Source organism: Spinacia oleracea, chromosome 6, assembly GCF_020520425.1.
Source record: "Spinacia oleracea cultivar Varoflay chromosome 6, BTI_SOV_V1, whole genome shotgun sequence".
Taxonomy (NCBI): Eukaryota; Viridiplantae; Streptophyta; class Magnoliopsida; order Caryophyllales; family Amaranthaceae; genus Spinacia; species Spinacia oleracea.
The window spans coordinates 88,858,935-88,884,512 of record NC_079492.1 but is presented as its reverse complement, the minus strand read 5'-3'; the positions used below and the strand labels follow the sequence as shown (position 1 = coordinate 88,884,512).

The following is a 25,578-nucleotide window of genomic DNA, read 5'->3' as shown; positions in this document are numbered from 1 at the left end:
AAAAGCTAGTAACACTAGCTTTTTGGAGTTGGCTTTTGGCTTTTCACTATCTAAATTACTTTTTTGTCCTTGTTTTTTTACTAATTAATAATAATTAATAATTAATAATTAATAATCAATAATGAATAATTAATAATTCATAATTAATAATTCATAAATAATAATTAATAATTAATAATTAATAGTTAATAATTAATAACTAGTAACTAGTAACTAGTAACTAGTAACTAGTAACTAGTAACTAGTAACTAGTAACTAGTAACTAGTAACTAGTAACTAGTAACTAGTAACTAGTAACTAGTAACTAGTAACTAGTAACTAGTAACTAGTAATTAATAATTAATAATCAATAATTAATAATTACGGAGTATTAATTAATGACTATTAACTAACAGTGAATAATTAATTAATAATTAATCATTTATTATTAATGATTAATTATTAATTATTAATTATTATTAATTTAATTATTATTAATTATTAATTATTAATTATTAATCATTAATCATTAATCATTGATTATTTATTATTAGTTATTAATTATTACTCCGTAATTATTAATTAAAATAATAATTTATTAATAATATTGCATAAAGTAATTCATGTTTAATTTATATTTTATTTATTTGTAATTACGTTTTACTCCGTACACAATACACAGTATGTATTGAAAAATGAATAAAAGACATTAAATGTCCTTATATGTCATTTTACATAGCTACATCCAACAGCCAACAACTGATTTTACCAAACATATTTGTAACCAATCCATAGTCAAACAGCTAACAAAAGCAGCCAACTTGAACAGCCAGTCAAACCAGCCAAGTAAAACAGCCGACAACCAACAGCCAATTGCCAAACAGGGCCAATATCCTAATATTATGTTAATCCTATTATTAGGGTACTAATATTATGTCAATCCTAATATTAACATAATATTAATATTCTTAATACAGCTTAACAGGATGTATCGAAAATATGTATTGAGACAAATCTAACAAGACCCAACATTATGTTTTTCAATATGGATACAATATATAATTAACATAGGTCAAAGTTGATCACGTGAATAATATGGTACTACCTCCTTTTCGCAATACTTGCATCGTTTCTTATTTGGGGACTATTTATCAACCAACTTTTACAATATTTCTTTCACCATTATGTAAGAAAAAACATAGTCAAGTGAGATCTTGTTAAATTCGTATGAATGCGAGGATTCCAAATATCAACTTTTTATAGTTTTGATTTATACGCAATTAGAGATATTAATGTCCAAATAAGTGTGTTGGAATTCTTAGAAAAAAGAAATGATGCAAGTATTGTGAAAAGGAGGTAGTAATTAAAAAAATGGCGGAAGTATTTTCTTGGCCATAAAAAGAATCAAGTGAAATAGGGAATAACTCAATAAGACAGCCTTAACGGAAAGAGTGAAAAACTCAAAAGATAGGTAATTTCAAAAGAAATGGGTTAAGTGCAACAAATAAAACATAGCCAATTACTTTATTTATAGACCTGGTACGACCGGTTTAGCTAACTGCTTGATCTAGACTCAGTCTGTTTCTATAGGAACTAGACAATTAGTTCTCGACCCAAACAAAATTGATGCGATTGCGAACGAACCTATCCGAAAATTAATGTGGAAAATATTGTTGCTTTTTACAATAAGAAAAATGACAGTATACTTGAATTTGACACGACTTCAATATCCCGTGAACACTTTTATTGAATGACTAATTGCTAGAATATAACCTGAACTGAATCTTTCTCAGATCTCGAACTTGGTCAAAATTAGAAAAACTTTTGCTGAACAAGGCCTTAAGGGAATCTTAAAGCTGGTAGATTCTTATAACTAAAAGAAAATACATGTTCACTTTTAGAGTGTAACATGTCAATCTCTAGACTCTAAGAAAGGACATGAAGTGAAGTTATCTCAGGGGCTGAATTTTTAGATGAACAACTTGAATTGTTGGATTGGTTGTGTTAGTGTTAAAGTGACACAAATTTAGGAGGAACGGCTTAGCCTTTTCGTATATTATTATCAACATATATATAATACACAGTACACAATCCTAACACCACATAAACTCCTAAGACATAACCTATGTATAATAGGAAACATAACATATTACTTATACTGGAATTCTAGATACATTATAATTCCTAATACTCCCCCTTAAGTTGGAGCATGTAAATCACGGATGCCTAACTTGCGTAACAAAAAACCAAATTGTTGTCGTCCAAGGGCTTTCGTCAGAATGTCCGCCAATTGATGACCAGTGGGAACATACGCCGTAGAGAGATTACCCTTTAACAACTCATCACGAACAAAGTGACAGTCCACCTCAATATGCTTAGTACGATCATGAAAGACTGGATTCTTAGCAATATGAAGAGCAGATTGACTATCACAGAACAACGTCATAGGCCTAGAATGCAGAATACCGAGGGAGTGAAGCAAAGATTTCAACCATTTTAACTCACAAGTAGCAACAGCCATTGCACGATATTCAGCTTTAGCAGACGAATGAGACACAGTAGGTTGCTTTTTAGTCTTCCAAGAAATCGGAGACCTTCCCAAAAACACCAAATAACCAGACAATGACCGCCTAGTTAAGGGACAAGCAGCCCAATCACTGTCACAATAAGCGGTCAAACACATATCTGCCATAGGACGTAACAAAATGCCTTGTCCTGGACTACCCTTCAAGTAACGTAATACACGTAATGCGGCATCCCAATGTTGCACTTGCGGATCACTTAAAAACCGTGCAAGAGTATGCACCGAATAACTCAACTCAGGTCGAGTAACAGACAAATATACGAGACGTCCTACCAATCGACGATATTGGTCTTGATGGGAAAAAGAATCACTAGTAGCATAAGCAAGGCGGTGATTTTGCTCCATCGGAGTGTCAATAGGCTTGCAACCCAACATTCCTGCTTCAGTCAAAATATCCAGGGAGTACTTTCGTTGATATAAAAATATACCATCAGGGCCACGAGCAACCTCAATGCCCAAAAAGTATTTCAGAGTACCTAGATCTTTCATGTAAAAGCAGGTGCTCAAATATTCTTTGAAACGAACTATGGCATCATGAGAATTGCCTGCAATAACTAAATCGTCAACATAAATAAGAACATGCAGAATGACACTCCCTTGAATAAAACTGAATAATGAATAATCTGCATATGAAGATTTGAAACCAAATGCCCTTAAAGCACTAGACAACTTAGCAAACCATTGTCTGGGAGCCTGTTTTAAGCCATATAATGACTTACGCAACCTACAAACCTTCCCAGGAACTGGATGACTATATCTTGGTGGGAATTGCATATAAACTTCTTCCTCCAAATCACCGTGTAGGAAGGCATTATGAACATCCATTTGACGTAACTCCCAATTTAGTGACACAGCAGCAGCAAGAAACAAGCGAACTGTACCCATTTTTGCTACAGGTGCAAAAGTCTCATTGTAGTCGATACCTTCAACTTGCCGATTACCAAAGACTACCAAACGCCCTTTAAGGAGTTCTACCTTCGACTTGTCGGTGTATTTAATTTTATACACCCAACCACTACCAATAACTCTCTTACCAGGAGGAAGGTCCTCTACTGTCCTTGTACCACCACGCTCAAGAGCATCAATCTCCTCTTGCATTGCCTGACGCCAACCTGGATGTTTCATAGCTTCTTTAAAAGAGGGTGGTTCCTTCCCTTTTGTAATAGCCGTTAGAAAACTTTTATGCTTTTCAGAAAATTTATCATAATCAACATAACAAGCTATATGAAAGGGAGTACCTGAGGAACGTGACAAAGGAGGAGGAGCAGTTGTTGTGAGGGGTCTATATTTTTTGCAATGACTGTATTAGTAACAAAACCACGAAACTTAGTCGACGGAATTTTGGTACGATGACCACGACCAAGCGTTCACCCACATTAGACCCAACATTGTCTATCGGACTCCCCCTTAAACTAAGAGGCGTTGAAGCATCACACTCGAATTCACCAATACGCACGGACGAGGAAGGAGAGGAGGGAACAATACCCTTGCTTATATCAACACAGCTGGATGGAGTAGGTGTCGCAACATTGTGAGGCACCTGACTGGTCGAGGCAGCAGCCTGGTTGGGCACTGTACTGCTCGTGGCAGCAGCATTGTTGGGCACTGCATGGGTACTTGCAGCAGTTCCAGCGCCAGTAGGCACATGCACACTAGCTTGCCCTGATTGTCGTGGCCTACGAGTGTATACCTGGACAGCAGGCAGCTTGCCTTGGCTTGTGTTGTTGCTGCCAGCAAGCTGACCTTGGCTTGTGTTGTTGCTGCCAGGAAACCCATCAGAAGCAGTAGGTGACGCATCAGGCACACCAAAATCAAAAGGAACTTCGTGTCGTCATCCCAAACCAGTGGTTGACTAAAAAATCTTTCCCATAAGACACGTTGAGCATCAGGTAGTGACTCTAACCATGGAAATTTATCTTCCACAAATTGAACATCACGACTCACAAAAAATTCATTTGTCTCTAAATCATAAAGACGCCAACCCTTTTTACCGAAAGGATAACCAACAAAGATGCATTTGCGAGACCTAGAATCAAACTTGTCTTTAACACGAGGCCTATTAGCAGCATAACACAAACATCCAAACACACGTATACTGTCATACAAAGGTTTTTGACCAAACAAACACTCATGGGGTGTCTTTCCATTCAAAACAGGAGTAGGAGTCCGATTAATGAGATGAACTGCAGTTAGAACACATTCTCCCCCAAAAAAAATCGGCAACTTAGCCTGGAACCGTAGGGCACGGGCAACATTCAAAATATGACGATGTTTTCTTTCGACTCTACCATTTTGTTGGGCCGTATCAACACAACTAGTTTGATGCAATATTCCTTTTTGTGCAAAGAATGATTTTAAACTCAAAAATTCTTGCCCATTGTCACTTCGTACTATCTTGATTTTTTTTTTAAAACTGAGTTTTTACCATTACACAAAACTCTTGAATTAATTTCCCAACTTCGTATTTTCCAACCATTAAAAAAATCCAAGTAGCACGAGAATAATCATCAACTATGGTAAGGAAGAAACGAGCATCACAACTAGACACCATTTTGATCGGACCCCAAATATCACAATGAATTAAATCAAAAACACCAGATGCTTTATTCATACTTAAAGGAAAAGAGTTACGAGGTTGTTTCCCCTTAAAACAAATTTCACAATCAAATGAACAACTAGTACTACTACTACTACCACTAGCTACGCCAGGAAAGGAAGACACTACTTGCATTGACGGGTGTCCAAGTCGCCTATGCCACATAACACTAGCATCTGAAACTACCACTTTGTTTTCCCGAAGACTCTGAGCACGAACTGGACGATAAATATAGACCCCATTACACTGCAGCCCCGTTCCAATCAGGTTCCTCAAAGTGTGGTCCTGAATAGTACATAGCTTGTTAGTGAAAAGACAAATATATTTTTGTTGTTCTAATAATTGGGAAACAGAAAGCAAATTACAAGTGAGGTCAGGAACAAAAAGAACATTGTCTAAAATGAGACCACCACTTAGCACAATTCGTCCTTCTTTTGTAGCTGTAGCATGTTTACCATTCGGCAAACCAACAGGTGAAGAAAAATCACATAAGCTAGTAAATAAATGTATATTACCGGACATGTGATTTGATGCTCCGGTATCAATAATCCACTCATCAGAATTATACGTACCAGTTAACTTATTGTCGGTTGAGGAAGATGCCTTTCTCGAGCCTTTGAGTGCATCCATGAGTTGTGCCCACTGTGCACCGGACAATATAGGGACACTAGAACGATCCGAAGCACCAATATCACTACTACCAGACACGTGACCACCATCTGCAGCACCTGCAAATTTGGCAGCCCGACGGTCACCACCAGTACCGCGGCCACCTCCACGGCCCCTGCGGCCACGACCACCAGGACGCTTGTCGGGCCAACCAATTAACTCATAGCATCTCTCCTTCAAGTGACCTTTAGCGCCACAGTGACTGCATACTCTAGGCTCAGTACTAACATTTTCAGCCCTTCCAGATGCAACGCCAGAAGCAGAAAAACCAACCACACCTGTTTAAGAGGCCTCACTAGCCTCCGATACAGTCTGCTTACGTTCATCTGAAACTACCTTAGCATACGCAGCATTCAAAGATGGAAGAGGATCCATCATTAATAATGTTGACACAACACTACCAAACTTCCTAGAGTCTAGACCAATGTAGAACTGATGTAACATAGAAGCATCTTGAAGTCTAGCATACTCAGCAGCAGCAGAACAAGAACAAACTGGTAATTTGCAATAACTAGACAATTCATTATGTAATTTATTTAATTCTCCATAATAGACAGTCACCGGCCTACCTCTCTGTTTGCAATCACAAATTGCATGCTTCGATTCAAGTATACGCGGACCATTACCAATAGAGTATGTAACTCTTAATTCATCCCATAAAGTTTTAGCAAGAAGAGGAAGGATCATGGTCGATCTAATAGATTCATCAAGCGTATTAAAAATCCAAGCAACCAACATAGAATTCACAATACCCCAATGAACGTAATCCGGAGATGTAGCATCCGGGACTGCAATCGTGCCATCAATAAATCCTAACTTGTTCTTAGCACGCAAATTATTACGAAGAGACCTAGACCACTCCTCATAATTATTATTCTTTAACAATATGGGACTAATAACCGTACCTGGGCCTTCACTCGGATGAAGATAGTACTCAGTGAAAGGCTCATAGCGAGGAACAGTTGAACCTGATGTCTTATTCTTAGGGTCTTCACTGTCTACCATTGTGACAGCAACAATAGTTCACAACACAGCAGGTAGAAAAGACAACAGAAGCAATGAACATCAGGAGATTGCACCAAATTATCCAACAGCAATGGTACACAAACGAGCAGAGCACAAATAATCTGGCGCTAAACACACAGCAGCGGAATTACGAATCAAGGTTATTGACCAAGCATGCAAGAACCTTGACAAGATCAAAAACAGAAGCACCTTGCACAAGATCTGAATCAAGAAACACCTTGACAAGAAGAACGTTTCTCACCAGGAAAAAAAAAAAATTTAATTATTGTGTTTAGAAAACAAGGATCGGTTTATTTCTCTAGATTAGAGAGGCTGTGATACCATGTTAAAGTGACACAAATTTAGGAGGAAACGGCTTAGCCTTTTCGTATATTATTATCCACATATATATAATACACAGTTTACAATCCTAACACCACATAAACTCCTAAGACATAACCTATGTATAATAGGAAACATAACATATTACTTATACTGGAATTCTAGATACACTATAATTCCTAATAGTTAGTTTGACCTTGAAGAGTTCCGCATCTGACCATGTTGTTTCTCTAGCCATTTGAAGAAATCTTTCTTTTGTTGTTTGCAGGTTCGAGCGGCTGAACTTCGGAAAATACTGGTTGAACTTGGTCCGGTAATAATTAGGCACATTAACATATGACTCTGTGACGCTTTCCTGTCTTTGTTCATTCATGATATTTGTGCCTTTTGAATTTTGATTGGGATGTCCAGTTGTCCACATGCATCTCCTATGTCTGCATTAATATCTGCGAAGTATTTGGCAACTCAACTGTCTGTCCTATCTCTGTACCAAATTTCTATTATTAACGATGTTCTGCTTAGGTTGTGATGTTTGAGATACTTTTTTTTCATAATCATGACTTCAACAACTTAGTCTGTTCTTTAAGGGTTTGGATTTAAAAAGATAAATATTCTGTACTAATAGTCTATTATCGATGTGCATGTCTCAGCGACTAAATAATTATTCCATACCGTACAATGGCTCTGTTTAAAAATTGAGCGAATGGGAAAAAAAGGAAGGAGAACGTATCTTTTACGTGGATAAGTGGATTGTTTTTTTTCTTCTGTTATTGCTGACCTATCAGTGATAATTATTTTTTGTTTATTTTCTTGTTGGGTAACTCATCTTGAGCATTTATTTCTCACTGCAGGCCTATGTAAAAATTGCACAGGCTATTTCATCTAGATCTGTAAGTTAACTTCTTCAGAAGTGCTGTTTCCTCACTTGAGTCTTTGTTATTGCTGATATATTATTTCGGAGTTGACGAAAATATGTGTAGTTGTACCTCTAATACCATTTTTCTTTGCATGTTTCTACCTCTCATGTTTTCGACTCGGTCTTTTCCTATTCCTTGCTTTCTATGAAGCCGGAGGCTTGAAGTAGAAACTGGAAGCACAATATAAAAGAATTTATTTAGTGTCAGCTTATGTCAAACGGAGCACACAGTAATATTTTTTAGTTGATGAAATTATGTAATGAACTGGTTTGCAGGAAGTCATAATAGGTAGTGCAAGTAATTTTAATGTTGGAGTCCTTGGGAAGAAGACAAATTAGGTAGTTAGAGTACAAATGCTATAAATAAGAGAACACTAGGTTTAGAGGAGGCATGTTGAGAATTATATGATTTGTTAGTGGGAGATATTGAGCCTCTCGAAAGCTCATATTTGGAGAGAATCCACCTCTCGAAAGTGGGATTATCGTGTTTGATTCTGGATTTTCTGTTGTTAATCAAAATTAGCACTTTTGCCCTTCATTAAGTTCTGTTCAAAAGATCAGTTTGTTGCAAGTTACTGCAGCTTTTAATGGTAAGTTTCAACTTGGAAACAAGAGTTGAAAGTAAGACATATTACTAAAATTTGTGTTTGGATGGAAGAGGATCCTAATTAAAATTTAATGAAACTAGGTGGGAGGAAGTAAACATCTCAATAAATTTAATTTAAATACTTGGGGGTCTGTTGTTCATAAGAATGGGTGTATGGTTTAAGATGTTTTGTAGAGGATTGAGTGCATGGCTCAAATAGAGAGAAGTGTGCGACTGCAATAGTGCAATGTTCCTCGAAGTTGAAAGGAAAAATGTTATAGGATTGCTGTTCGTCCAGCTTAGCTAAATGAGTCAGAATGTTTGGCTTTCAACAACTTCTTTGTTCATGAGATGGATGAGGCAGATATATGCGCATGTTGATTTGGATGCCACAATATGAGATAGAATTCACAACAAAGAGATCTACCTTAGGGTTAGAATGACTATTACTGAGGATTGATGAAAGAGAAATGTTGGCGGTGGTTTGGGAGTGTCCAATGAAAACATCGGTAGCGACTAGTCGATGAAGGGTAGGAAAAATGAAAACATCATAAAGGCCGAGGGAAACCGAAGATGACCTGGATGAAAAGGACGAAAAAGATACATACAGTGATTAAACAATTGGATCTCAGATCCATCCTTTAAAAAGCGATTGCGGTTATGGGAATTCGAAATAAGTCACTGACTTTTGGTGGCCACTTGTTAGAAAGAAGTGCAGCTTGATTGTCCAGGGGGTTCATATTGAATTCGATAGAGCACGGGGGTGATAGCATGGTCTGTCTAGCTGATCTCACCCTTTTGGCCTGTTCAAGACTCTGATATTGTTGTATGTTGTTATGTTAAATCGACACTTTATATTGGACTTCCATTCTTCATAATTTGCAATGTATGGATAAAATATATTTATTCTATGCTTCTTTGGCTTTGGATTGTAATAGAAGTGTTCTATAAAACTCTGGCCCACTTGTTATCATAAATTAGTAGGAATTCATTGCATTTCTGATCAAATGTGTAAACTGAAAGGAGCCTCTCTGTTATCGCTTGTGCAAAGATTAGTAAATTCTACCCCCTCCAATCTTGCATCAGGTTTAGCCTTATTAGAGCATTGGTTAATTTGGAGGTTACTCTTGTATTATTATAATGAATTTGAATTCATCATTATCTTGACAATGTTTGGGCTGATAGAATACTACAAAGATATGAAACCTACAAATATGAAACGAGGATGTATTTCGCCAAAATATGGTGGAGTGGATCTTGTAGAGATGCCACTGTGGAGTTAACTCCTTCTGCCCACTAAAATAGTCTTGCTTGAAAAACTGCCATTGTTAACTTGTAAAGACACTGTTATGAGTATATCATATATCCAGCGACCAGCGCGTGTGTAAAATAATTATATCATCAAACTATTTATTCATTTGCTATATGCTCCCTTCATCCCTAAAAGACTTCCCCAATTTCCTTTTCGGTCCGTCCCTTTTAGTTTGCCACATACCATTTATAGTATGTGGTCCTCACATGTTACCTCTCACACACTTATTATTTAATTTAGCAAAAAGACAGAACTACCAACCCACTTGCTTTTCCTTTGCCTTCTTTCTTAATAAAGTGAAAAATGTGGTTTGGGGCAATCTTTTAAGGACGGAGGGAGCACCACTTAATGGTAAGTTGCAATTATTAGTTAATGAAGGGCAAGTATGTCCAGATATTTGGAACTGATTTAGAGTAGTCTAGGAGCATATTTCGTATGGGACAAAATGGAATTAAAAGTTAAGGATATTTGTGATGGGAAGGGTTAGTAGTTCATGTTTTTGACTGCTCTCTTGCAATCTTAAGTAGAAGCTTTTGCTTAATTTTGTACTGCTTTCTGTTGACCCTTAGTGGCTGATTGTGCTTCTGATATCTGAACTGTATTTTAATGTTTTCTATAACCATTTAACTCTTCCATTTATTAGATGGATGTTAAAAAACTGAAATCTACAGAGACCCGTTGATAAACTGAAATCATGATTATCATTCTATCTTGTACAATTCTTCTCATAGGACTTGATTCCACCATCGTACTTGGAGGAACTTTCATTGTTACAAGACCGAATAACTCCATTTTCCAATGCTATGGCTTTCAGTACAATAGAGCAGGAACTTGGGTTGCCGATAGATGAAATATTTTCAGAAATTTCGCCAGACCCAATTGCTGCTGCATCACTTGGTCAGGTATCAGTTCTCCTTTAATTTTTATTGTTAGTTTAAGGTTGATGTGAAATTAACTTTCATTTTGCATTATACTTCCAGGGCGTTATATTGTTTGCTCCTTTCTGGGTCCTGATAGGTGATATTAACAGTCATTTTGCTACTGAGAGGGGAAGGGAAGGGGTGGATCTGTGACACCTGTAGCATGTCAGCGGTGTTGACGCGTGTGTATAGGATCCCGACCTTGTTAATTTTTGAGGAATAAGGAGTTTTTGGATATGTGATAGTCGGATTCTCCGACTCTTGAGGTCTGAGAGATGATGACGTATTTCAAAATATAGGGAGTGATAAATCTTTATCACTTGACATGCTCGTCTTCTTAGCCTTTCTCTAGGCCCGTACTTCAGGAGTCATGACAAATCTTGCTTTGACTGATAATAATTATCATCAGCTTGCTCTTATGTGTCCCTACTCCCCAGTTTCTGTCGTATACTTGTAGACTTCTGATCTACTGACACACTTCATGGTATTGATTCTGATTAAGAAGAACTTTTTTTCCCTATCTAAACGAAAGAACATCTTAATAGGTTTATCAAGCCAAACTTCGGACAAGTGGACAGGTGATTGCTGTCAAGGTCCAGAGACCAGGCGTTAAAGCTGCTATTGCTTTGGACATATTTATATTGCGTTTTGTTGCCGGCATAATTCGGAGAGCGGGGAAATTTAATACGGACCTCCAGGTAATACTGCTGTTTACTGTTGCTTACGATTATAGATCTCTACATTCACAGTGGCTGATGTAGGACATAAATAGAGGCAATCTGGCCGATAAAATAAGGTGTGATGCTCTCACCTCTCTTGAATATGAAAACGATATTATGTATAAGTAATTAAATGCTGGACTTCACACTATCTAACCACCACCGAACGTCCCTTGTTCTTGTTCTGAGGGGTCAAGCAGACCTAATTTCCCATCTTCCATCTCTCCTCTTCTTATCCAGATAAATTTAAACGTAAAATTCTTCCTGGACCCCCTGGTCATCCAGCTATATCATCTTGTTCTCATGCTCTTCTTTTTTGTTTAATATCCATTACACACCCCTCACACATCAATCACCATCCATCACGCACCAATCACCCATGTCAAGTCTGTTAGGAAACTCCCTATTTTAGATCTTAGTTCCCCGATTCCTCGGCTTCCTTTTTAACATGTATAGGACAATGGATTAATGTTCTTACTGTGATTGGCTAAATTGGAATCCCCCACTCATATGGTTCATTTGTGTACTGGAAGTCAAACTAGCTGCACTGAGAGATCTTTGCTAGTCGTCGTTCTGCCTTTTCTTCTGATAAGCAGGCCACACAAATGGTCCGTGGTAGTCCTGGCTGATCCCACTGCAGGCTACGTGTGATTATACTAAAGGAAAACTTCCATGGCCCATTTTACTGTGATGAGTGTTGTCAAATACGGTGGATCTTGCTGTTAGGGGATAGACAGTGATTGTCATTGAACTGCACAAGGTCTTATGGCTGTGTCAAGCACTGTAGTTAGTTAACTAGTTTTTGATGTCATTTTCTTGTTTGTCTCCGAGCTGAATTGTTGTTGTACATGTTTACTGCAATATCTTTCAATCTTTCATTACCAATTCATCAATCATCACTTGTTCTTTTGAATCTTTTACAAACTTATTAGAAGCAATTTAATAAGTCTTGCAATTTTATGTTGTGAATCAGGAATCTGTGTGATAATCTGTTTCTTTGTCTCTTTCAATTGATGTATCATAATAGTTATAATAAAACAAGTAAACTATTATTTGCAGGCAGTTGTTGATGAATGGGCATCAAGCCTTTTTCGGGTATGTTTATCTCGTTTGATCATCGTGGCTTCTTAGTTCTATCACCTTCTGTGACCATCTCTGTGTCTAGATTTTTAACAGGGCTTTTGTTTTGCTATTGACTTATATCGTACTTGCTTATTTCTTCAAATTTAGGCATGACATATGGCACTTCTTGTGCATTCTCACTCATATCTGTCTTTATCGAAATTTCCTTTACTATTGGGAAAAGGGGTACATTACGTAGCTGCTATTTGTACTACTAAGAAACTGAATAAAAGAACTTCAGATGTTACAAGTGTATGGGCATGTACAACTGTTTACTTGTATGCCACTTACCTTTTATGTTTTAATTTTTTAAGTTGGTCAAGTGTGATACAAGAAATATCCTTAGAGCTTCATAATTAATACAGGTAAATCAAATTGAATGCAGGAGATGGATTACAGGAAAGAAGCAAGAAATGGAATAAAATTTAAGTAAGAATTTTTTCCTAAATTTTTTGTACTCCCGTCAGCTGCCTGCTTATGAGCATTTGAAGTTCATTTTGGCAAGCAATATGCTTGATATTGATAATTCTTTTTATTAGGTCATGCTACTCATCTCAGTGAAATAACTATTAATGGTTTATCTTATTTTAAAAAAACATTACTAATGCATGCTTGGAACTTTTTTGATGCAATTTATACTCTTAAAAGTTAAAACACCTTGGAAATTTCCTGTGTTTGCATGACCAATAACGATGTTTCCTTTTTGGCTCTGTTATTTTCAATTTTATAACTATTCACTGATTGAAACTGAATTTACTGATCTAAACTAATGTTACCAGATTAAATTTAGTTTTTTTTTTTTTTCCCGGGAATATTAAACTGATTGTCATCAATGCTGGTCAATTGAGAATTTAAGCGTATACCTCCTCTTTCTTTTCTAGTTGACACGTTTCTTTAGACACGTTTGACAATACATAACTTTTACCATTAATATCTTTAATTATCAACAACTAAAAATTGTAAAAAGCTGATTTTTTGTAAATTTTTAATGTGAAGAATCTAACAAGATCCTTCGTATTACACAAATATTTTTTCTTAAGTATAAATCACAAAAGATAATCAAAGTAGAATATGTTAATAATGCCAAAAGTCAAAGCGTGTCAACTAAAAAAGAATAGAGAAATTATATACCTAAAGTCCAAAACTCAACTATGTGTGGTCAATTGAAATATACCCCGTTGAAAATGTACTCCCTCTGTCCTAAAATAATTGTCATGTATACTCTTTCGGCCAGTCCCTAAATAGTTGTCATGCTACTTTAAATGGATATTTTAGCCAACCCACCCACTCAACCGATGTGATGTGGGTCTCTCCACAAACTATCTCTCTCTCACCCTCTCACTCTCACTCTCACTCTCACTCTCACTCTCTCTTTCTTCATGTCTCATATGAATGATGTGATGTGTAACTCCCCAGTTTTTTTTAAAGAGAAGAAATGCTCCGCTATGTTACCCGGACTCGGATATCCATATTGGACAGGGGTACATGTCCAAGAGTTTAACACGGCTATTTTTATGAAAAAATGCATGAAAATAAACTTTTCCCGTTTAGAAATAGTTGCACCACTTTGACTTTCACGTTTGCCAACATACAACTTTGACCTTTAATAGCTTTAGTTATCTTTCAGTAAAATTAATTTTATTTTGATAATTTGAAAAGTAGACATTGAGACTAATCCTTTTTATATGATAACATATATTTTTTATATATGTATAAAAAGAGAGTCAAAGTTAATATATGAAGAGTGCGTAAAGTGAAAAACTGAAAATGGTGCAACTATTTCTAAACGGAGGAAGTATGAGTGATAGATTATTTGGGATTGATTGAACTCTCTCAAAAACAATCCCGATCCGCAACTCCAAAAGGCAGTCATCAACTACACCAGACTGGGAAAGAAGCTAAACTCTTGGTGAAAATTGAATAAAGAAAGGGTGTTTGAGAGTCTACAGGTGTAAGTATAGCCATCTAGGAGTATTTAAGTATAATAATGTACAGATTTTTTCCGATGTTTTGTTGTAGTGCGTCCAAATGAGTAACGGTTGGTCACTGGCTTTGTAAGCCTTCTAGGACATCCACGTCAGTTTAGTTGAGACGTGGATGTCCTAGAAGGCTTGTCCATCCAACTAAAGCTGCTTAGGTTGTAAGCTCGTAATGGTTCAGCAACAATATTCTCACTTGCTTGCCAAATGTAAATTATTGAAAAGGCTCTAGAACTCTCAGTTTTGGTTTCTGAGACAAATTTCGATTTCTTTCTGATATGTAATATCTTTCAATACATGCAGAGAGTTGTATGGTTGTCTTCCAGATGTCGTGGTTCCTCAGATGTACACGGACAAAACAACTCAGAAAGTCTTAATTATGGAATGGGTTGAGGTAAATATCATTCTGTTGCCTCTTACTGCCTTTTACCTAGTTTCCTCGTTAACTTTTTATTAGATTAGTTTTTGACACTTATTTTGAAATGCTTTGGGACTAAATATAGTTTTATTCCTGATTAAAGAAGTTTCAGCAAGAGTACGAAAATGCATAAATTTATGAAATAACCTGCGTGTAAGGATAATGTGCTCCACTTCCGTTGACTTTGTTTAGGAGTTTTCGGAGTGGGGGTTGTGTTTTGGTTGGGTGGAATTGTGGATGGAGGATAATTTTGTTTTATCCAAAAAATATGTCAAATTAGTTTATGGACACTTTTGTTTTATACTTTGGGACTAAATTTCGATCTATTCCACACTAGAGAAGTTCCAGGAGGAGCAGATTGAAAATACATGACAGAAAAATTATGAAATTCCCAGAGTATGAGACTAATACGCTATTAGCTCCACTTCTGCAAAAAAAAAAAAAAATTGTCATCTTATTATTTTTTGACGTTTATGGTCTTTTAGGGGCAAAAGTTGACTGAAGTCAAAGATCTTTATTTGGTTGAGGTAAATTTTTTTTTTGGTATGATATTGAGAAAAGCTTAACATTTAACTTAGAACCATATTTTAAAGCCCAACTATAATTTTCATGGGCAGGTAGGAGTGTATTGCTCATTTAATCAACTGCTGGAGTATGGATTTTATCACGCCGATCCACATCCTGGGAATTTTCTTCGTACATATGACGGAAAACTAGCTTATTTGGGTAATTGGTTTGTGTTGTCATGCATTAGCTCTGGTCTATCTTTTATTTTTCCATTTCAGTTTTCAGTGTCTTCCTTGTTTTCCCTGTATTAAGATGAAATCTTGTTGGTGTTTTCTTAATTTCTTCATCTACGCTCTAAGTTGTGAGCACTGTTATTATAAAGATACTTAGGGTTGTCCTTTCAATGATTCACACCCTTGAACTTTTGGAGTCACACATAAACGGAGGGTTGAGATTGTATTAGTGTCAGCTTCCTGCAATTTGCAAATTTTAGCTGCCCATCACATGTGGAAGAGTAATGCCCACTTATATGGTGGAAAAATCTGCTAGTACAAGCTACAATTATGAATTTTTAGGTAAGAAAAATAGCTACCATAACGTGGAAAACCACAAAACATTACAGCCAAAGGTAAAAGTATCCTCCTTAAAAATTTACGAGACTCCGTGCCAATATGCTAAATATCCAAAAGCTAATATTAGCTCAAACACCAGATTCTGCAGACCGAAAGAAGCTAAAAACACCACAAGCTCCCATAAGGCCACCCCAGTAGCCTAACAACATAACAAACTCTAATTACGAAATGGGCAACCTGGTGCTGTGGTGTTTATGTATCACTCTGTACAAACTGAACTTCGTTTTGATGGTATAGCGAGTCTATATGGTATAAAAGAATAAGTAAATCAGTCCAGTGGTAGAATACAGTCAATTCACCATTGTGAACTAGCTTTCCAAATTTGTTGTTGTCAATACATTGTCAAAACTTGGCAAGCATTGAATATGCATGGTTGTTCTAGAACCCTCAATAATCTGCAGTTTGGCTTACAATCTCAGTCAAAATGCTACTCAGCCTACTCCTACCACCATGTTTGTTCTAGATTCTGTTCTGATTTATTCAAAGAATGATGCATAGTTGGGCATTTCACACGGCTTGTGTGAAGGAAAGCATGTGAAAAAGACTTGCTCTAACTCGGCAAAGAAAGCAATTGTTAGGTGAGGTAGCCATCCCCGGCCCGCGTTTTTTGTAGCGTATTATTTGTGTCGAGCCTTCAAATCTAAGTAACGTCCACATAAATAATGCTCTCAAATCTCACCTTAAGAGGGACCACTGCCTTCCAGATAAAGGTTGCTGCTGGAAAATCTGGATTTGTAGGGATCGATTCTATCAAGTAAAAGAGGATTTAGGAGAAAAAACCCTGTAGAATCTCCCAATCACTCTCTAGCATCCTCCACATTCTTTAACTGAATTTCTAAAAAGGCCACACATAGAAGCCAGTTTGTCTACCTCTCGGTTGTGTGGTGGTCTCCTGAAATGCAAGTCCCTGACATTGCCCAAACGACATTGGAGCATCATGTAGGGTGGATAAACAAAGTACACGTGGATATCTTGATCAAGGGGGCTGCCCTCGTACGCAAGAATCTTCTCACAACCCAAATTTCTCCCCGTCCCGTATTTTGAACCTGACTTAAGGAGCGAGTAGGGATAAAATCGATGTTATAGATCTCCAAGAGCTATATGAGTCCCTCAGACAGCATACTGAGCATCCCACCCGTTGGAAGTCTTGGAACACAATTCACACTTACTCTTGATGTTATTGTACCACAAAGACCAGTGTTTAAGAGGACACCGACATCACTGCTTTTCCAAGAGAAATGTTTTAATAATCACCCTCCCAACCCCAATCCTCCCTCCTTGGTTGACACACTAAATCCAGATGATCCTTCCAAAACTCTCTAGCACTAGACCACAGAAAATCCTGCATCAGCCTTTCAATCGTATGAGCAATTGTAACTGAGATTTTGAATAAAGATAGATAGTAATGGGATATACTTGATAAACAAGAGTGAATTAAGTGTCATCCTACTGCTTAGGGAGAAATACACCTTCTTCCACCCATCTCACCTATTTGAAATCTTTTAAATAACCGATTCCCCAAACCATACTAATAGAGGATTTCCCCCTAAAGGAAGACCTAGATAACTCAAAGGACAACTCTCAACTTGACAACCAACCAAAGCTATATGCACTCCAGAACATAAGGCTCTAGGTTAATCTCAGCTAAACTGCATTTAGCACGACTGATTCTCAACTCAGAAATCACCTAAAAAATCTGAAGTACTGTAAGCACCATCATTTAATTGTTCACCATCAGCTTCCCAAAGCAGAATAATATCATCAACATATTGAGGTGGGAGCTGCGGGATACATTAGCTTCCTTTCTTACCAACTTAATACTTCTTAGCGCACCTCTCCAGACCCCTTCCCCAGAATTCTTCCAAGGCTATCGACAACCAGTAAAGGGAAAGGGAATAATTTTTAATTCTCTCTTTGATTCTTCAAATGATTCATATAGTTAAATAAAGGCCAACTGAAATAGAAAACTTAACTTGATCTTTGATGGAGAAATGAAAACTCTGGGCAAATAAGGCCTTGGAAATGCGGTAATATGGTCTAAGTAGAGATTGAATTGATAGAGTAAATGACTGGTAATGGACGAGGAAGGGCCAAACAGGAAATGCATCAGTTATTGTTGCATTTGATTTGTCAAAGGTTGTGCACCTTAGAAAGTGGAAGTAAGAAAGTATTTGTGGGGTACATTCTTTTTTCTTATATTCTGTTATCCTTTCACTTCCAGACTTTGGCATGATGGGAGAATTCAAGGAAGAACTACGTGATGGATTCATTGAAGCTTGCCTCCATCTTGTAAATCGGGACTTTGATTCATTGGCTACAGATTTTGTTACTCTTGGGTATCTTCTAGTAATTTTTCTGGTGCATTTTTATGAAGTAGTGATTTCAAGTAGGACTCCATATCTGATATGCAGTTGGTCTTTGCAGGCTTCTTCCTCCGACTTCTGAGAGAGATGCTGTCACAAAGGCATTAACAGGTTTGGTGTTCCTTTGTACTACTTATTAAACTAAGAAATTACTAGTTGTCTTCTCTTGTCTACAAAGATGTTCTTTTTCCATGGCTGAAATCTGGGGTGGTTCGTGCTAAAATTTCTATTCTCCAGGTGTATTTCAAAATGCTGTTTCTAGAGGTATTCGCAATGTTAGTTTCGGGGATCTCTTAGGCGATCTGGGAATCACCATGTAAGGTTCTTTGTACCATGTACATTGGCTGCGTAGGCTATAACAAAAATGGTTTTGTGGTGTTTCTACGGAAGAAAAGTTGTATGAATAGTTCGATGGATTAGTTCAAGATAGAGAGAGGGAAGGGACTAATCCCATATGTCTATACCTCTGAATTACATTACCTGCTATAGTTGTGGAGCTGCTTTTACTTGAGATTGATTCTGTCTACTAGGAGTGGTGGTGTAACAAAACATTAGTCAAAATTTTAAAAATGATAGTGTTTTGTCAAAATGTTGTCTTTCAGCAAATATAAAGCTTAGGATTGAATATGAACTGTATATATTTTTGGACAGTTATCTCTCTTATTTCGTATCATCAGATGATATTTTGGCCTATGTTTGAAAGCTTCTTTAATGAATAATTCAACACCGAGTTTACACATGCCTCATTTGTGTGGGAAAAGAAAAAAATGTCTATTGACTAACGCGGCATGTGAATTAAAACTGATTGGATATGCTTTACAGAATTCAATATTGTCCACAAGATAAAATTCTAATTAAAGATTTACACATGGTTCACTGCAGGTATAAATTCAAATTTCAGATACCCTCGTATTTTTCCCTTGTCATACGAAGGTATTGCTGCTTCTTGAAACAAATGCTGATCTTCCGTGCATCTCGTGCTTGTTGCTGGCATTGACTAATGTTATTCTATCTACTGAAAATTATATTCAGTTCCTCTGGGATTTATTGAGCTAATACTGATGTCTAGTAGTCTGGTAACTTTCTTGAGGAGAGCCTTTGCAGTTTGTAACTGTGCATGATAAATATGCTTGTTATGCTGGACCATGCTGGTGTAAGGAATTACGGTGATTATTATATGATGCCAGTAGTCGGGGTAGGAATTTTTTGGGGATCTTTGATGATTTTGATTGAAGGAAGATTAGAGTGGAACATTAGAATGAAAATACCAAATTGTCGAAATGTTTATTCAGACGACCTGTGGATAAAGGACATTTACTGACAAGTCTATAAGAATTCCTCTAAGATTATGGTAGGCCTTAATTAGATTGTTTTCTCATAATACAAAGAAAAAAGGTAAGAAAACTTATACTTGTACAAGTGTTTTCTGGAGACAGTTTTTACTGTTGGGTATGAAAATTAACCAGCTATATGTATTTGTTGTGTTGTTCATTTGTTAGAAATTGTAGAAAATAGGAAACCAATGAGAACAAACATCCAAAAGTATTCTTCCTAAAAACTAGGGTTTAGCTCCCAGGAGCAGCTTTGGAGCCAAAACAAGATTCACGTCAAATAAGAGTATTGATTGGATACACAAATTATTGGCCTTCAGTTGACTCTTCTGAATTTTCGAAACTCTATATATCAGTTTGTAAATCCCGCAAGATATCATTAATGCCAGATGATTTATACCTGAACGTCAAAAATAAAGATGGAAGGATGCTACTATTACTACGTTTAATGTGCAAGTACTGATATTGCAATTTGTCATCTTTTGCATTTCAGCCTGGCTGTCCTGGAGGGTATTGCAATTACCTTTGATCCTAATTACAAGGTTTTGGGTAGTACATACCCGTGGATTGCAAAGAAAGTCTTGATGGGCACTTCACCAAAGTTGAAGTCGTCTTTGCAAAATCTTCTTTACAAGGTAGATTGTGTGTTATATTTCTCTTAATTTATTTTCCATCTATTATGATCTTTGTTGTGAAGACTGCATGGTGTGTGCATAACCTAATTCTTATTCTTATGTCTTCTTAGGATGGTCTTTTCAGGATTGACCGTTTAGAGTCACTAATGAATGAGGTGAGAACCCAGCTCTGCAGGAAATTTTTATATTATGGACTCAAGATCAGGATGCAAATCCTGGTCCCTTGCATATTATTTTCAGTACACCTACATGTTCTTTTGACAATGCCTCTATGCTCTTCTTACTATACGTTCATAATACATTTACATGTTCATAATCTTCGAATTATATATTCTTTCTTTTAATACATATAATGTGCATCCTGGTCCATTGCATATTTTTTTCCGTCTCCCCTACATGTTTTTATATACCTCTATGTTCATTTTAACATACCTTCAAAGTATACGTTCAATCTTTGAATTATATGTCCGTTTCTGTAATATATCAATGCTCAAAATCTTTGAACTGTATGTTCACGAATCACGGCTTCACGCACAACCAAGATATAAATTTCAACGTTCATGGCTCTGCTTATTCTCTGAATCTTATTTTCTGTAACCCTTATTTTGATTGTTCTTTAGCCAACTTAAGGTGTTTATTTATTATGTATCTTCAATGGCCGAGAATTCTTCTTCCATAACAGATTCTTGATTTCTGAATGTTATGTTTAAACCCAATATGGTACATCTGGACCCGAAGGGTCATAACGGATCTTGTGCAGTGGATCGTGAGATAAATATTTCTGGTGAGTTTTGTTGTTGGTTAATGTATTAGAAGGATACATTGGGCTACATGGAAAAGCAATTTAATTGGGCAACAACATACTTGGGGAGCCAGGAGTTCTCACAAGTCACAAGATCAATGTTAGACGGCAAAGGATTCCTGGAAGATAATTCCCAGTTTAGTTAGATATTAATTAGGAAGTGTTATTATTGCTATCTTCTAGTAATATTATGTTTCTTAATTCTAGAGGGACTATGTTAGGAAGTTGGGGTATATAAACAGGGATTTACTAGATTAGCCTCGCGCGTTGCACGGTTTAAATAAATTTCCTGCCAAAATAGTTTTTAAATAAAAATAGTTATACATCTATGTATATACACTCCTTGTAATCAGTTGCTAAAATTTATAATACTGGTAGAAACTTTTACCACCCCTAACACTGATGAAAATTATAAGATTTCTTCTTTGAGTGAGATCTTAATAACATTATTACATACTCGTAAGTCGTAACACATATAAAGTATTAAAACTAATAGTCAATCTAATAATGATTCGAAGATGGAGTATTCATTTACCTTACCGGGAATCTCAAACAGGTAAGGAAAGAAAACAGGGGGAAGATGACGTCAGGTTGTAGTTTGAGCGGGAAAATATTTCATGTGAAGCCGCCATGTGGACAGTAGTGATGTCTGCGGTTATTACTTTAGTAATAGTTATAGATATAGATATGCCATTGATATTCTTGATATCCTGATCCTGAGCATTGTTTGTGATAAACACTTGTGAGGATTTATTGTATTGTTAATTGTTAATAACGGGTTTGATTAATTATATATGTTGGGACGTGGATTTACCACGTTACCTATATTGTGTGTGCTTTGTCTAGATTGTTATCTCATACTATTCCCAACACTGAATCTTACTAATACCCCTTGATTTTTGTCATGCCAGATGCTTCGCGCTAGACTAGATAAGGCCTTGGTCAAGAAGAATGAATTTGACCAAAAGTTAATCTCCAAGGATATTTTATCTTTCACGCTAGCTGAGCAGGTACAGACGTACAGTGAATTACAGAAGTCATGCGCTTTACGCCTTTACCTATTGCTTTATTCACTATAGATGGAAATTTTTATTTATTTAATTGAGGCATAGATTGTGTCTTTCGTGGAGTTTCTTTGTACTATCAATTTGTGATGCATTGTTTTTTTCGTATGTCTTATAACGACAGCACTCCTTGTCTCCCTAGTCCCTATATATACATTTCTGGCACTAATGAGAAGGAACAAAAAGAGAGCATGTCAAAATGAATACGACAGGATAAAAGGAACAAATAATAGAAGGCCCAACACTCACATATTTATTATATGTGCTATAGTGATGAAGAATGGATAGCACGTTTTGCTATATTTACTCCCTAAAGTTTCATTTGGGATCTGCCGGTTCCTTCTTTTTGAAAGTGGGATATGGACTTTAAGAGACTACTTTGCTAGTAACTAGATGATGCATTTATTGACCGTTTGTGGGGTAAGGGTATCTTGTTTAGACTTGTAATATATTCTCTTTTTTTTTCAGAAGTAATGTCCCTATTTCTTTTGTCAGACAAAGTTCTTGTTTAAAGGAATTAATTTAAAGAAAGAGGTTAAGAGGGTTTCTATCTTATTTATGAATTTTCTATCTTTCAGGGTTCTTTTGTACGGGAGATTTTCCTTGAAGAAACCGCAAAGGTGAGGTGTTCATAGGTGTGCTGTGAAAAGATACTTCGGGGGGGGGGGGGGGGGGGAGGATGTGGACGTATGATGAAGGCTTATTTGTCCAATACTCTGATTGATTGATTGTAAAGTACAGGGTTTAGATGCATTGGGGATAGCTACTATCAACTCCATTACTTCTGGATCCACTGCATTTCTACCATTTCCGGTTCCGTTTCTGTCATTTTCCATGACTGACGAGGATGTTATCAACTTGAGGAACTTCCACCGCATTTTGCTATTGATGTCAGGGATGCAGGATTCTGGAGCAGTAAGTACTTGTGTTTTTATGCATAAATCATCATAACTGTTAGTGCAAACAATCAGGAACATGTGCAGAGAGCAAAAGAGTTTTGCTTCAGAAGCATTGTCTTTAATCATCAGTTGTGAATAAGGCTGTTTCATTTGTGAGCTCTAGCATATGTATATCTCTTCTTGGTAAGCTAACTTATATGGAGTACGTAACACTAGGGAACTTGCTTGTTCAGGGGTATATTGGTGCTTGGTCTCACAGGCTAAAATTGGTTCTCCTGCGTTCCATATTTTACCTCTTGCTTTTATTTTGGGATGTTTTAAAAAGAACTTCCCATCTCTTTATTAACTTTACAATGCCTTTTCTCTCTTTTTCCCTCAGTACTTTCTTGTGCGTTTTTTTTTGTGTCAAATATTTTTTTATTAATGTCCGTGCCAAGTAGAAGCCTTTTTCCCTTTGACGACTGCCTTGATTCCTCAAACCTTTGATTTTGAAATTTGAATTTAGCTCTTCTTATTGTTTTCCTGCAGTGTTTTGTTTCACTGTTGGTACAAGAATGTCTTGTTTCCAATGTTTTCAGCGGTTTCATGAGGCCTTCCAGATAATTTAACCCTAAAGAAGAGTTAGAAAAATACTTGGTATATATTTGCAACTGCAAGTTTAGAAAGATTAGAATCTGTAAAGGTTCATTTGGAAAGGCGAACACGAAAACTACCAGAATGCTAGATGCTATTATAAAGTGAAACTGCTATTCACATTCCAGTTACATGAACTCTGAGTTGGCTTTTAGATTGATTAAAGTTGGTGTTGTGTGGTAAATTTTCCTTCTTGGCCTGAACTCCCTGTTAAGTAATATAAAGAAAATAGAAATGCTACATGATCCCAAGTACCCCACTGACTAGACCAAGTTTTCATTCAGTGCCGCCTTTTGTAAGTGTGTAATGTGTATTGTGCACTTCTGGTCATGCATAGGATCACTAGTCCAACTGCATATACCTTTCCTGATCATATCTACCTTGCACATACAGCTGACATGTCATCTGCTATCTTTAGTGAAAGTGTGTCAACTAGACTCACACCGGACTACTTGTGAATTCAAAATGAATCAGTTTCTTATCAAAGCAGTAGTAGATGTTATCCGTGGAAACTTGAGAAATACATCTGCACTATTTATTTTATGGTGCCATGCTAGAAATACGTACTGGAAATAAAATATGCTCATGGTGGTAATTTGTAGGAAATTGAAAAGATCAATACCTTTGAGAATCAGAAATCATCAGCGATGGACATATTCCAGCTTCTTTCCCGGATTCCCCCTACTCAGGAAATTCAGCCCGTCCTTGCTTTTGTGAATGAGGTAACAACTCATTGGTGTTTGTCTCATTTAAAAATCAACTTTGTGTGATTCTAGTCTTGTGAGGGAGATTCTTAGCTTTCCAAATCCCAGTTTTTTTTATTGTGTTATTATAGTCTTGTGAGGGAGATTCTTAGCTTTCCAAATGCAGTTTTTTCATTGTGTTATTCTAGTCTTGTGAGGGAGATTTTTAGCTTTCCAAATCCCAGTTTTTTTTATTGTGTTATTCTAGTCTTGTGAGGGAGATTCTTAGCTTTCATAATGCAGTTTTTTCATTATGCTATTATTCTAGGGTACCTAATGCATCCTATATTCTATTTTCTAACTGTAAATTTCAGCTTCCATCGGAACAACAGCAGCAGTTGTACAGTTTACCATCTGAGGTGCTTGCAAGATTTCTATCACGTGTTGCTGCAAGAACAGTTCGTAGATTTTTCCTTTGAATTTTCTTGGCCCTATTTATCTATGCAATGACTGTCTGTGATATAAAATTGTCGGTGATTGCATAGAAATAATTCATATGTTATAGATTCTCAAATAAAATTCCATTATAGTATAGCATGGTTTTGATACTATTCAACACATTATGGATGGAGCTATTCACAAAGATGGCTATGGTCCCTTTGATCAATACAGATGGGCATGAAGTGTGTCAATATGGGTAATTTGTGGAAAACATATACGGGGGCAACTATTGTGTAAGACCGCCTGACAAAAACGTAGAAAGACTAGGGCGACGTTATCATTTTCTTTGAAAAAGCTAATTAATTTTTTTTTTCTCTTAAACCTTTTTAAAAAAAATTGTTTTTTCAGTACTAACTAAAATTACTAATTAAAAGCAATAAA

The 25,578-nt window shown here is 36.5% G+C and overlaps 1 protein-coding gene across 2 annotated transcripts in view; it reads left to right on the top strand.

The window, feature by feature from the left end:
* LOC110796244 (uncharacterized aarF domain-containing protein kinase At1g71810, chloroplastic) overlaps positions 1-25,319 on the top strand; it is a 43,102-nt gene extending 17,783 nt beyond the window's left edge. Inside the window, exons 2-21 of one of the 2 annotated variants that reach the window (XM_022001295.2) lie at positions 7,444-7,488; positions 8,027-8,065; positions 10,721-10,891; positions 11,455-11,607; positions 12,688-12,723; positions 13,136-13,179; positions 15,033-15,123; positions 15,633-15,674; positions 15,765-15,873; positions 18,508-18,622; positions 18,711-18,760; positions 18,887-18,965; positions 19,532-19,582; positions 20,474-20,615; positions 20,726-20,770; positions 22,329-22,427; positions 23,060-23,101; positions 23,223-23,396; positions 24,616-24,735; positions 25,071-25,319. In XM_022001295.2, the coding sequence (XP_021856987.1) occupies positions 7,444-7,488; positions 8,027-8,065; positions 10,721-10,891; positions 11,455-11,607; positions 12,688-12,723; positions 13,136-13,179; positions 15,033-15,123; positions 15,633-15,674; positions 15,765-15,873; positions 18,508-18,622; positions 18,711-18,760; positions 18,887-18,965; positions 19,532-19,582; positions 20,474-20,615; positions 20,726-20,770; positions 22,329-22,427; positions 23,060-23,101; positions 23,223-23,396; positions 24,616-24,735; positions 25,071-25,175 (1,752 nt within the window). In that variant the 3' untranslated portion in view covers positions 25,176-25,319. The remainder of the gene's footprint in view (positions 1-7,443; positions 7,489-8,026; positions 8,066-10,720; positions 10,892-11,454; positions 11,608-12,687; positions 12,724-13,135; positions 13,180-15,032; positions 15,124-15,632; positions 15,675-15,764; positions 15,874-18,507; positions 18,623-18,710; positions 18,761-18,886; positions 18,966-19,531; positions 19,583-20,473; positions 20,616-20,725; positions 20,771-22,328; positions 22,428-23,059; positions 23,102-23,222; positions 23,397-24,615; positions 24,736-25,070) is intronic. The other variant, XM_056830650.1, reaches the window with a different exon arrangement.
* Positions 25,320-25,578: the final 259 nt, after the last annotated feature.